The sequence below is a fragment of the Rhipicephalus microplus genome, chromosome 5, assembly GCF_043290135.1.
Source record: "Rhipicephalus microplus isolate Deutch F79 chromosome 5, USDA_Rmic, whole genome shotgun sequence".
NCBI classification, from domain to species: domain Eukaryota; kingdom Metazoa; phylum Arthropoda; class Arachnida; order Ixodida; family Ixodidae; genus Rhipicephalus; species Rhipicephalus microplus.
The window spans coordinates 128,141,139-128,154,492 of record NC_134704.1 but is presented as its reverse complement, the minus strand read 5'-3'; the positions used below and the strand labels follow the sequence as shown (position 1 = coordinate 128,154,492).

General features: G+C 41.9%; 1 protein-coding gene, 1 long non-coding RNA gene and 1 other non-coding gene across 3 annotated transcripts in view; 2 read left to right on the top strand and 1 right to left on the bottom strand.

The window, feature by feature from the left end:
* The first annotated feature begins 440 nt into the window (after positions 1-440).
* On the top strand, positions 441-543 carry LOC119175138 (U6 spliceosomal RNA). The gene has a single exon (XR_005110254.2). It is a non-coding gene; the product is annotated as a U6 spliceosomal RNA (small nuclear RNA).
* A 1,167-nt stretch (positions 544-1,710) lies between these two features.
* Positions 1,711-13,354, top strand: part of Rme-8 (receptor mediated endocytosis 8) — a 176,552-nt gene continuing 164,908 nt past the window's right edge. Inside the window, exons 1-3 of the mRNA XM_037425074.2 lie at positions 1,711-1,993; positions 10,094-10,310; positions 11,696-11,737. Of these exons, the coding sequence (XP_037280971.2) occupies positions 1,914-1,993; positions 10,094-10,310; positions 11,696-11,737 (339 nt within the window). The 5' untranslated portion in view covers positions 1,711-1,913. The remainder of the gene's footprint in view (positions 1,994-10,093; positions 10,311-11,695; positions 11,738-13,354) is intronic.
* On the bottom strand, positions 6,529-8,141 carry LOC119174244 (uncharacterized). Its single transcript, XR_005110186.2, has 2 exons — positions 8,034-8,141; positions 6,529-6,640 (listed from the first exon to the last, which is right to left on the bottom strand). It is a non-coding gene; the product is annotated as an uncharacterized LOC119174244 (long non-coding RNA).

Here is a 13,354-nt window from a genome sequence, read left to right as displayed (position 1 = left end):
GTTAGGTATAAGGGTGGCCGGATGGTTTATTTCATTGTTTGGTTAGTTGTTTGCCTCACACAAATATTCGAATGCGTGCTGCAACGAACGCAGTTTGAAATAGTGCGGGCTTGCCTCGGTGATTGCAAGCTCCGAGGGTCGCCTCAAATCACAGACGCCGTGTGCAAGCAGTTCATGCTAAATCCGCGAGAGGCCGCTACAACAAAAAAAATTTCAGTTTTGAGCTTCAAAAATTGATAAACTTTGCTGTGTTACAACATATAAAAAATATACTAAAAGTTTATGCCAAATGCTGTTAAAACTGGTCCAGCATAAAAAAAAAACATGATAAACATTTAGTATTGCTTGGCGCATTTTGATTTTAAAGTTGACAGTTCATTTGCAACAACTGAAAGCTTTTACAATGTTCCTATAAATAGTTGAAGCAAAACCTTCCTAATGTACTTCCAAAGTACATATACTAAAATTAAAACGATACAGAGAAGATTAGCATGGCCCCTGCGCAAGGATGACTCGCAAAATCGTGAAGCGTTCCTCATTTTTTTTAACTTCATCAAATATATATTTGTGTATATCGTGGTTATTCGTAACGATGTCATTATGTTTGGAATATCCCTTTTTATCGTTCCACGCCTGCTTGTTTTACCAAGAGAAGCATGTGCCAGATACAAGCACAAATTCACGTTAAATCCTCATTGAGCTATGAAGAAATGAACGCATAAATAGTGGTGACATATAGTTTCTCCCACTTAATTATTCTGCATTCGCAGGTACGTGCTCTGCGAAAAGGCAGTAGATCTAAACGAGTTGGTTGGATGTATCGCCAAATGTCCAGCCGCCAATATCTTCTCTTTTTTGTTCTTTGATATAACCATAATTTGCTCAGCGTTAAATAGCGCCATTACAGAAGATGAATTGCAAGTTGTGAGCTTTCAAACCATAGAGCTAAAAAAAAGAAAAAAAGGTCAACTGAATAAGCAGTGCGAACAATGCAAATGAACTTGAACTGGACGGCGCGTCACTCCCGACCGCAGCGCTTAAGGAGTACTTACAAAATACTGGTTTTATAGATAATAAACTCATTACGCTTTCAGACTTCATTAATTTTTCATCCTCTGTACTCTAAATGTGAAAGAAAATGCTAAAAACAGGACATTTTGTCTTACGTAATGTTTACTTAAGAACGAAAAGTGTGAACTTGATACTGGCCTTGTATTTGTTTACCAACAAGCCTAGAACAATTCACTGAAACTTTTGAAAAACATAGTCGACCGGCTTTTTTACAAACTGATTGAAAAAAAAAAATGACACCACGCAGACACTGCAGAGGTAAAGGTTTGCAGCGGATACAGCAAGATTTAAGAACTTCGGAACTACAAAAGCTACAATCGTTCTTAGCGCTACTTGCGGCGTTTCATTGTACTAGGAAGACCACTTGATTTGGCGACACACTAAACTGAATGGTTTAGCAACTCTGTCGAAGCGGGTTTCAGGGAGTCTTCGAGCTTGTGCGTGTGTGTGTTTGCGGCGTGCTTGTTAGCGTAGTGCGAAAAGCAGATATTCGGTTATCTCTCTAAACTCGTGAACTCAAGCTGACCGCGGTTATGTGTGCTGGGCTTGGCTCCTAACGTGTGCGTTCGTTGTGAGCCCCCGTTTAGCCGAAGCTCGCTCGAACAGTCCGCGGGTGAAATGACAGCGTAAAGCGCCCGAAAAAGCGGTGGTGTCCCGTGATCGTCGGAAGACCGGACGCCGGCGCGACGTCGAAGTGTGTTGTCCAGCAGCCCGTTGTTGCCGACTAGGGGGGCGGTGTTCTACCCTTGCGCACACATGCGCCGCCGGGACTCGGCCTCCGAAAGTGCTCGGGGGCGTTGATGTGGGCACGTGCTTCTTCTCGCTAGACTCGAGCAACCTGCATGACCATGACGGCCGATGCTATGATTCAAAACCAGGACGTGGCCTGCTACCTTGTCACGAAGTTGTCATGGAAGGGAAAGTGAGTACTAAGCGCGTTGCTATCGCTTGCATTCCACTCAACGGTCACTCTCGTTGTTCGCTTTATCGTTGTAGGCGCGAAGTTGCAGCCGGCGAACGGCATGTTTGCAGCGCCGAACGGTGGTTCTGGATTGTCGGCATAAGTAGCGTTGCACCCCCCCCCCCTCCCTACTCTGCGCTGCACATTGAACCCGGCGTCCGCATAGGGTGGTGTGATTGAGCAACAGGCGTACTCGGTCAGCTGACGGGCTGGCTGCTCGTCGTTTACGCCATGCTCGTGTACACGCCATACTGTGTACAGTATGCCGTGTACACACTTGCTGTATACGTGTGTCAGTCACTGCGCACGACACAATAGCGCGTGTAGGAGTGGTGACGAAAGGTGTGCGCACAGTTGTGCATTCGGCGCTTGGACTGGGGCTAGCAGAGTGACGAAACAGATTGAACACAGCGTGCATCGTTGTGGAGCCTTGCCACGTCTTCGTTTTCTTTTGTACGCTGGTTTTGCCCAGTCATGTCAAAGTTCTTGACCCAGTTTTTGTATTTTGCGGTATACGTTTCAATGAAACCACCCTGAAAAGCGGCTTCGGGGAAAGCGATTGCATGTGTCATTCATCAACATGTAGTTTTAATTCATATGAAAAAGTAAATGAATCTCAAACTATATTGTTTCGGAATGATGGCTTTTCAAACTGCCAAGATGAGCGGTGCTCACAGGTCTTTCTAAGGTTCCATTCATCTTGATAACAGTTAAACAAAACAAAGAACATGCAATACGAGCTATGTTCTATGCAGTTCTTTCTTGCTGTCTCTTTTTTTTTTTGTCTGTGTGCTGTTGTATGTTAATATGGAGCATTACCAATTAGCCAAAACCACGATTTTGTTACCATTCATCTCATTAGGATGCGTCACACTACATATGATGCGTGGTTTCAGAACTGCACTATGCCATGGTGTCTGGCTCGTATTTTTTATTCAGCATCAGCACATGACACGTCAACCTGCCAACTTGGTTGCTCCTCTGATATTCAATATCTAAAGTGAACATCACAGCTTCGATGGATGAAACGGGCAATCCGAGTTGTCTCGAATGGTCCTCAGTCACATGGATACACACCTCACAAGCACTAAAAAGTATTGCATGCGCAGACTGTGTGACTATAACCATCAAAGTTTATTGCTAATGTGTGTTTAATCGCCGAAGAGTCTGCACTTGCAGTATACATAGAGAGTGAGAAATTTCGAATAGAATGCAGATAGGTTGGCCTGAGCTAGTTCGCTCTAGCCTGCTACTCTACACAGGGGATTAGGCAAGAGGGAAAGAAAGAGGGATGAAGGATGACAATGGGGACAGAAAGAGATGGCAGCCACTTAGCGTAGGACCCTACAGCTTAGTATCTATTCCAGTGCAATAATAGCGAAAGTTGGGCTAGTTGGTGGTTCATACTTGGGAAGTAAAAACAGTGCACAAGTATTGACAAGAACAAAGGAAGAGACGACACCGCGCTGTCGTCGTCTCTTCCTCTGTCCTTGTCTTATATTTGTGCGCTGTTTTTACTTCCCAACTATTCCAGTGCTTTTGATGAAGTCTAAAACACATGCAGCCATTGACCTTTATAGAACTAAAGCTGTGACTAATCATTTTCTATCGCCATTTATGCCCCTGAAAATTCTATCAACTCTTTTAAGTTACCACATTTCAGGCTGTTGATTGTTTGCCACTCCATATTACGTCACGGAAGACCGAGCACTGACCACACTTATCAGTGTTTTGTGTACCACTGTGAGTTTTCACCAAGCGGCTAATCTTGTTAAAGCTCCCAGATGCACTTTGCAGCATTGTTTTTGTGATCACAGCTGCTGTGGAGTGCGTTGACAGAGGAGGCTGTGGGAACTATTCGGTATCATTGAATGCCCGACTCTGCTGAGGTACTGGGTAGAAGTGGTAGTGTTGATAGCTATAGTAAAGATCAATGAGCACAGCCAGCCAGTAAATACAACTTATAATGATGAGAATTCAAAATTGGTATTTTATAGTTAAGCTGATTAAGTACAAGAGACGGTGGCACTAATAGACAACATGAGTACAAACTGACAACGGAGATTTATTATCAGGAAAAATGAATACCAAGCATAATGCCATTGCTGGAAAACTTTGTTTTATAGCCAGATAAACAATTTCTAATCCAGGCAGCAACACAGGCCTTCCAATTCATGTGTCCCTGAACTTGTTAATGACAAAGGCTTTGTCAATTTTTCGCATAGTCTTATCTTTGTGCCTCAGTAATACCTTTGTGTCCAACGGAACTTCTTTTACTCTTTGGAATACATTGAAGAAATAGAGGAAAGTTCTCTTAAAGGGCCAGTAAACATCCCCAAGGTCTAAAGAATGCTATAAAGAGAAATACGTGCACTTTTGCCTTGTCAAACATGCTGCCGCAAGAATTTTGCGAATATCTGCGATATTAAGGAAGTTACAGAGGTTAGAACATCCGTTTCAGCTGGTTTCAAATTTTTGCGTGGTCTCACCACCCTTCTTCCTCACATGGAGGTGAAGGCATAGCCCATCATGCAACCTGTCGTCGTGACTCTGCCCACAGGACAACACTTTTTCACCAGGTGGCTCATGTCAAGGGTGAAGCGCCTGTGTGCAAGCACTGCAATGTCAAAAAAAAGGGGGGGGGGGGGGAACGGGAACTGCAATTGGCTTCACTACTGTTTGTTGAGAGCCGATTTAGACCAATCAATGAGCTGTGTGCTGCGACACGTCGCCGATTGCCGAGGTGACATGACTGCACGTGGATGGAAGTTGCTCAGGCGTAGGAAAGATGTGCGGGAATTGTTTTTTTAAATGAAGGCTCTGCGCCACGCGCAGTGCTGTACTATTCAGAAAAGGTGACCGCTGCGGTCGACTCTACGAATTGCCGAGCTTGTTTGGGGGTGTAAAAAAAAGTCTGAGCCTGTTGACTGGCCCTTTAAGGGTAGATGTGATTTGGAAAAGTTGCGTTAATGTGTAGTGTAGGGCAGGGAATTTTTTGTATAGACTTTTAAGTTGATTTCAAATATGCAATTAGTTTTATAGTAAGTTGCATTGTTTCCGTTTCGTACCATGGCAATGTGTAAAGTATAGTTCATTTTGGACAAACTTTTCATGCCACTGGCTAATAGACATTAATGGCTCATATTGCTCCACATTAACAATAGAATGCAAATAACTATCAAGAAAGTATGTATAAAGTATTTTGATGGTCAAGAAAAGTTGTGATGTGGGAATTCTTAGGCCCATATTCACAAACCAATCTCAACCTCACCTCGAGTTTTTCTTAACAGTTTTAAGCCTTTATTGGGCTGGATAGATGAAGTAGGCGAGTGGGCATGAACCATTCTCGTGAATTTTACTCTGTTACATTTTTTGTGTCATAACGAAAGTAAAAAGTACAGGAACTTGAGGGAAACGTGAGGAAAGGCAAAGGTTGGTTTGTAAATACGGGCCTTAGAATCCTCAGCCCATACTAATTGCTTACTTTAGGTTCATAATAATTCAACAGGAAATATAAATTCTAAATGAGATACTTGCACCTTTCACATGGAAAGAAATATGTGGGCGAAATTTCATTCCGATCGAACTATCAGAAGTACCAAAATCATGATGCCCCAACCCAGGAAGTTGCCCAAAAATAGATCTTGAGAAAGCTGAAAAAACAAACAGCATGAAAAACAAGAGATTAGACGAAGAAGTAGACATACAGAACGCTCTGTATGCCGAGCTCTGTATGTGTGCTTCTTTGTCTGGTCTCTCATTTTTTGCACTGTTTGTTTTTTGAACTATGTCGTACCAACAAACCCAAACAGCCACGTCAGCTATCATGAGAACAACACAATTTAAAGATAAGTAAAAGCTCATCTGTGCAGGAAACATATGTTTTTTAAGATGTTTACTTAGATCATGAGAGCTTGGCAATCATGGTCATCTTGAGCATGTGACTTAAGTACACTCCTCATGGGAAATGTGATGGCAAGCAGCCATGTGATAATTTACAGAGGACTCCAGACAATGAGCACTTTTTAGTTTTTTTAGTAACCATTTTGTGCTTGCTAAAAGTAACTTTAACCTACTTCGAGTTTATTTATAATCTTCAGTTTTTGTCCTGAAAGTAGAAAAACTAAACTTGTGAAAGCAAAGAAAAATAAGAAATATTTAATTTGGGAAAATTCCTGCCTTTTTCTACTTGCATCTGCCCATAAAAAAGCTTCATGATCCATTTCAATCTGATTCATTTCGTGGTTAGTTAGTTAGGCATCTTCCAATCTGACTAATGTACCGCTTTCCTCATGACAGGGTCATTGACTATGCCACCTCTCTCTTCAATGCTCAACCAAATTGTTGCAGAAGTTAATGTTACATTCATTAGAGTGGGCCGAGTCTTTAATCTTTGTGTGCTTCTGCGCAGATGGCGCAAAACTTTTTTCGTCCAAGAGACATCTACGCCAAACCAGCTCCACATTATCTTGAAACAGCGTCGTATAAACCAATACTGCGGACTAGCTGTTTATTTTGACAACAAACCCCAGATGTCTGGACTTGAGTCATCCATGCTTGCCTGTAGACTTGTCTCTTGCACTCTTTAGCTTAAGTAAGAAATAAGCACTACAAAAGATGCGACCACACAAAGAAAGCCGAAACACTAAGGTTAGTCTCGTCTCTTGTGTGAACATACTTTTGTGCAAAGTTCCTTCAATATTTGTGAAAGTCTGGTCAAAATTTCTAAGCAGAAATACCAGTGGAAGTTATCAATGAAGCATGAAGGCCTTGGGTTTGCTGCCTCTAATAACAGTTGCATTTTTGTGGACATAATGCCCAAACACAGGCTAACAGCAATGCAGTTTTAGAAAACTGCATTGTCGTTTTGTCATGCAGCAGTAGTGTCAGAATGCACAGTATAGTGATTAAAAGCTGTGAAATTTAGCTCAGCTGCGCATTTTCGGAGGTTCAAACGTATTTTCAATACCCCAGAGAGGATTATGCCATACACATGAAGCCTTTGTTGAAAAGGTATGCGGAAGGGAGACACTTGAGTTCACCGATGTGTTCTGTGAGCGTCTCAATTTCTTGATATCCCTGATGGTTGATGTCAGTAACACTGATGCAGCAAGGGCGATTAAGAGGCACCCTCTGGATAGTGATGGGTGTCTATAGTGAGATGTAGGTGTGCGGCACAAGACTACAACTAAAAATAGCTATACTGGGATACAGCTTAAGAAGTCTGAAAGGGTGTCCTGCCTAAACGACTAAAGCTTGGCATCTGATCATGTCTGCAACTAATAAAATAGTACTGCTTATGTACTTAGCAAAGTTATTCGTACGTGGGGCCATCGGTCTCCACTTTCCCACTGGCCCTTTTCATGCACATGCTCATTCCATTTTGTGCCTCGCAAGCTTCCTAATTTTGACCTACAGTTGAACAGAGTAGCGTGGGTACTCCAAATTAGGTTGTTATATCCAAAATTTTCTTGTACAAATAGAAATAGAAATAATGGGCATTAGCAGATTGGCAATCTGGTGCGTGTGATGATCCTAGGTACAAAAACAAATTCTAGTTTTCAGACCCATTATAACCGAGGAAATCTTTAACATCCTCTTTGTGGCATTTAAAAATAAACAGACAGAAACGTGAAAAGGTAATATTACTACAGAGCAAGGTTTGTTCGACGAGAGAGGCTTGCCTTCACTTTTATTTAAAGAAGGACGTGGCCACATTTTTAACCAAATTTTCAGGGACACAACCACATTGAAGAATGCAGTTGGGAATTTGCAGTAATTAAACTTTTGATGCGACATTGTGATTTCTTAGTTTTGCACTAACCAAATATTTCTTTGTTATAGCTGATATTGCACTGGTGCTTGCATTTTCAGTTTTATTATAAATATGTAGGTAATTGTTGAATTGAAGTGTGGCCAACCAAAGGGGGTATATAGTTTGTTATTACCAATAACATGGCATGTCACTGTTTGTTATTACACGAATAAATGATATCATTACCTCTTTCATCCTAGTCTCCACACCCCGTGCCTTGGCATCCATGGTGCTAACATGATAAACCAACCCTGTGGGACTACTTTGCAAACTGAGGTCTAGATTACAGACTGGAGCTGTACATACTGGATTTTTGGGCACTGCAGTGGCAGTGTTGAGTGCATGCAGTAGAAATGCATTTGTAGTAACAATAGCATAGTGTTTGGGAGTTACTATCAATCATCTTTGACCTAGCTTAGCATCTGCTTAAAGTTGGCAACGTCACTGTGAGAGCATTGACAAGGCGAATAACTTGATAACTTGTTTACAGAGAAAAAAGGCTAACATATATGTCTATTACTCAAACATGTTCTGTTTAACATTGAGTCATTTTAAGGATTTCTGCCCTCTGGTTGGATTTATTGGAATGACAAAAAGGGAAACATTTATGTCTTGAAAAAGACTTTACTTTTAAGTGAAAACTTGTCTTGGTTGGAAGACAGGAATTCAGAAAACTTCTTGCTTGGTACAGTCACCCCATCATGGAAGCCTGTTTGTGTCAAGATTATCAGTACTTAGAGTTATCAGTTAGTATCGCATTGATTATCAATGAGTTAGCTAGATCGTTGCTTAGCTAAGGCTGCACAGCAAGTGGCCCTTGAAATTGGTAGTTTTTTGTGCACTTGCATTTTTGGTTACAGCATGAGATCGACAAAGACTGAAGGGACACAGACGAGCACTGATTTATGCCCCTTCTGTCATTGTCAATCTCGCGCTGTAACCAAAAATGCATCCATATCAATTATCCCAGCTTTCAATACTATTGCAATATAATTTTTGTTCACTTACATAGTTCAGATTGAATTTTTTGAAAAATAGGAGTTAGGGACTTTGAATTTGAATGCCATTTGTAGCATCTTAGCACTAATAAATTGCTACTCTAGAAAGATTAATATAGCAGCAGTGTTTGACACATTGCAGTTTTCTTGAGAAAGCTGGTTTGCGGGAAGCATCGTTCCTGCTAGAAATAGTTGGGTTGCAAGCTAGAGCTTTCGCTGCGTCGCATTGTCGACAAGCACGATGGCTTGAATGTTTGGCACTGGGACAAAAAAGAAAGAGAGTATTGTCGTGTGTAAGGGATGCATTACTACTTTTTCTGATATGCGTAAAGTTCTGCACATTTTATCCATAGCATCCTCGGATCGTAGTGGAAGTGGACTACAGAAATGTGTATGTGCAGTGTAGTTCGCTGTTAAAGGGAACACTTCATTGTGTGGCTCTTATCGTGCCAACACTCTAGCTTGTACTGCCGGCTTAAGTTGCATTGTTATGCAGCCTATTGTGTTACTGCGCTGGGCATTTCTTATCACAGCAGCGCAATAACTGCCGGAGGATTCAAGAAGCTGCAGGATTGGGTAGCCACTCCTTGATTGACATTGTCAGCTCTCTCCTATGTCTTATGTTTTAGCCTCTCTGAGAGCAGTGTCAAGTGGCAGTATTAAAAACAGTGTTCGAAGACATTTCTAGGAAGCATTTTATTGATGCCTTCGAAGATGTCCTTGGAGGTGTTCGAGCTGTGCATCCATTGTGAGAGCTTATCTGCTAAGCCATTGGGCTTCGAGGACTATGGCTCAATTCCTGATCCTGGTGCCTACACATGGGAAAGAAATATAAAAACACACATGTGCAGTTCTTGGCAATCGAAATGATTTGGCCAGCCTGCATGACTGCTGAGGCTTCTTTGTGTTGCTGGTAGTCACAATAATGAAGGCTAGACCTTTCTTTCTACTAGATACCACAATGACTTATAGAATGCCCTCAGTACTTACGGTAGCGTTAAAGCGCCAGTAGTAATGCAGGCCAACTATTGCATTTTTATTACTGAGCACTGTACGTAGATTTAGTTGCACATCAAAGAAAGTCAGAGTTAATCTGGAATCTCCACCCCTCTACAATTTGGCGCATAATGATATTGTGGTCTTGGCGCACGAAACCCAAAGGTAAAATTTTTTTCATGAGTTGTCAGCTTGCGAAGCAAACTAGTGTCTGCCTGAGAAAAGTACTGATGAATGGCAATGGGCTTGTAGGTATGCGCGGGTGTTCTCGGTGGGCACCCAGGGTATCCGCACCTACAGCCTGCCCACCATGGAGATCACCAACCAGTGGAGCTATGGTGACTTCCTGCGCATCCAACCCTTGGGCTCGGGCCACGAGTTTTCCATCACGTTCCGTAAGGGTCGCAAGGGCGAGAACAGCATGCGATTCCTCTCCGAACACCGGGCTGACATCATCACCCGTGCACTGGTGAGACTGTCTTGAAGACAATGGCCATTGGGTGGTTACTAGTGGGGAGGCTATGATCGATCAAGGGCAAGCGATTCCTTGTCTGGGCAGTCGCTGTAAAAATCCATGAAAGGCATTTTTTTTAACATACATTCTCCTTTGTTGGTACTTGGTCTATTGGTCCTATTTTCTAATTGCTAGAATGTAATAGTTAAAATTATCGGCCCATAAATATAGTCATAGACAGAGGCATTTAAATGCATGCTTTCATGGATGTTTAATTTCTTTTCTTTATACAGTGTGACCACTTTATAAGAGACACTCACTGGGGAGCAATTTTCGTCCTTTATATGAGGAGTATCTTATAAACAGGGCAGCATGTAAGCATATTCTTATCAACATCTATTTCATATAGGCACACTCATGTGTCTTATAGCGATTTGTCTTTTACGTCAGTATCTCATATAAAGGAGTTTGAGTGTAGCTGGGCTATCACAAATCAGAATAATTCTAGCGTCATGTCGCACAGCTGTTCAGTATAATGTGTGGTATCGAATGTTTCAGACAAATAAGTGGAAAGAATACGAAGTAGTATAAGTACAAGTGAGAAAACAAGAATTCTTTTGCAGAATGTTTTATAACACTTTCAATTTTTTTTTTTCACTTACAAGGACTCTTTGTTAGTATACATAGGTTTAGGGAGGTATGCTGGCTTTTTAGGCATGTCAACTGCACTTCTCTCATTTGGTTGCTTTAAATTCTAATCACTATCGCACTTCACTTTTTGTTGTACTTGCATTGACAGAATAGTAAGACATAGTGCATAGAAAATGTTTTTGTTTAGTTAACTCGTCAGTGTGCCCTCTTGAATACATATAGGCTGCACATGACCATTATTTGTAAACACAAGGGCGCACATCTCTGCCCATGTTGCTCTTCGCTGTTACGAAATGGATGGAATCAGTGACAATAAATGTATGGAAATCACAGTATCTGCATCATTTTTCAGGCTTGATTGCAATTTTGGACATCTGTAGCTATAGCTTTGCCCTGATACCTTTCTTTAAAACACTTCTTGCTGTGTTGTTGACAAGATATTTCTGGATACACAAATGTCATTGTGCTATGTGAGACATTGAAAATTTGAATGAAGAGCAAGCATCTCATTGGTTGCAATAAAAGCACAAAAAAATATTCTTTACATTTGCTCAGAATTCAGGAAACTCTTTTTAGCATGAAGGTTAGGAGAATGAACCATCTCAAATATCTTTAGTTTCATTCATAAGTATTTGCTTCCCCCTTTAGAAACAGGCGCTTGTGCATTGCAATAATTTTGAGAAAAGCTTGTCGCTGGTGCTGAAACTCCAGGATGCGTGGGTTGTCTTAACTGCTTTGTTCGTTTGCAGGATTTCAAGCAGCTGTTTGCTGAGCCATGCAAGGAGACTGCGGTAAGCACAGTGGAATTTTTCCTCAGTTTGTCTGGGCAAAGTTTCGAGCCACTCCTAGAATCAGTGCTTCTCGCTTCAATCTTGCTTTCGGATTGATAGGAGGTGCAGTGATAATCTAGTATGTGTGATTTCATTTTTACACAAAGCAAGTGCTGCAAAAATGCCTTGAAATTGTCTTTTTTTCAGTATGGACTAGTCCCCATAACAGCTATCTTGACGACTTTTCGCGATTACAACTGATCGCTTGCCACCTAGCGGCTGTGCCTGGAAACAGCGCTAACAGGGCCAGCCTTAAAAAAAGATATGTTACGACGTTGCACACGTTAAGAATCAGCCGCATATGTAGTTTCTTTATTATGCCATGATGCACGCGCGGGCCCGAAAAAGAAGGCGATGTTCAAAGACCATTAAAGTGTGCTGCGATGCGTGGCATCGCGGCGGAAAGATGACAATGTATCATTCTGTCTTTCGATCCCCGAATGATGCAGACGATGCGCTACGGAGAATGACACAATTCAAAAACTTGCGCATTGGATAGAAGGTCGTGTGCTTCCGACACTGCGGTAGTTTGTTCTAATCAATTCGCTCTTGACAACTTGATTCTCTTCGGGGAGTACATCATTATTTAGCATGCGTGCATTCTTATCAATATTCAAGCTTCTCTAAGCACAGAGTATAATTTCATTTATTTAGGCAAGTGCTTTAGGAAATTTGTTGCGTACGTGTAACTATATTTTTGCATATGCTTGTTTTCTGTGGAAGTCGTAGTGCTACCCCATTCTCAAATTAAGCGGCTCTAATCGCCCCCCACAACATTTTCACTTCGAATGTGTGTGTATATACACGCACACAAACACGCATGAGGGTCGTGCATAGGTAGCGTGCGTGTATGCATGTTTGCGTGTGTATATGTCATGTCTACGCATTTGTAGCATGTGTGCATGTATCTGCTGACATACCTTATTCATCAAATACTTAATAACATAGATGGCGAACAAAACAAAAAGAGTAATTATAATTGAAACTACGATCGGCCTTATCTAAAGGCACACTGGTCCAGGCATAGCTTCATTCTTTGGTCAAGTTAACGGCATGTGTATTCAGCTTTTTACGGGACCAGAGAACTCAATTGGGATACATCGGCAGCATGTGTCAGCATAGTTACATTGAAAACTGTCAAGGCCCTGCCTGTATATAGCAGTGTAGCGATGCAGCGCAAAAGTGCTAGCACCTTTCCGAGAGGTCCGCTACAGGTGAGCCATTGCCTTCTTCAACCTTGGGCTCGCTAGACCGGTTCTTTAACTTGAAGTAAATCTGATGCGGTTCGCCGAAGAGGCTCGATGTTTGCACGCACAGCGCCACTATTTCCGTTGTTTGGCGAATAAAATCCTTATGCCGATGAGAATGAGGTGGTCCGCGGCCAGCTACCTTTCACATTTTACGAAGCAACGTGATTGGGCGCTACAATCAAGAAACATCAGCACAGCACCAAGTGCTGCGTTGACCCTGTTAGTTGCAGCCGTATTTGTTTTTTGACCAGTGTTTCCAGTACGCAGAGCGTTTTCTGGAGTTGGGAATTGCCATCTTTTTGCGAGTGCGTGAATCAAGCATGACTTG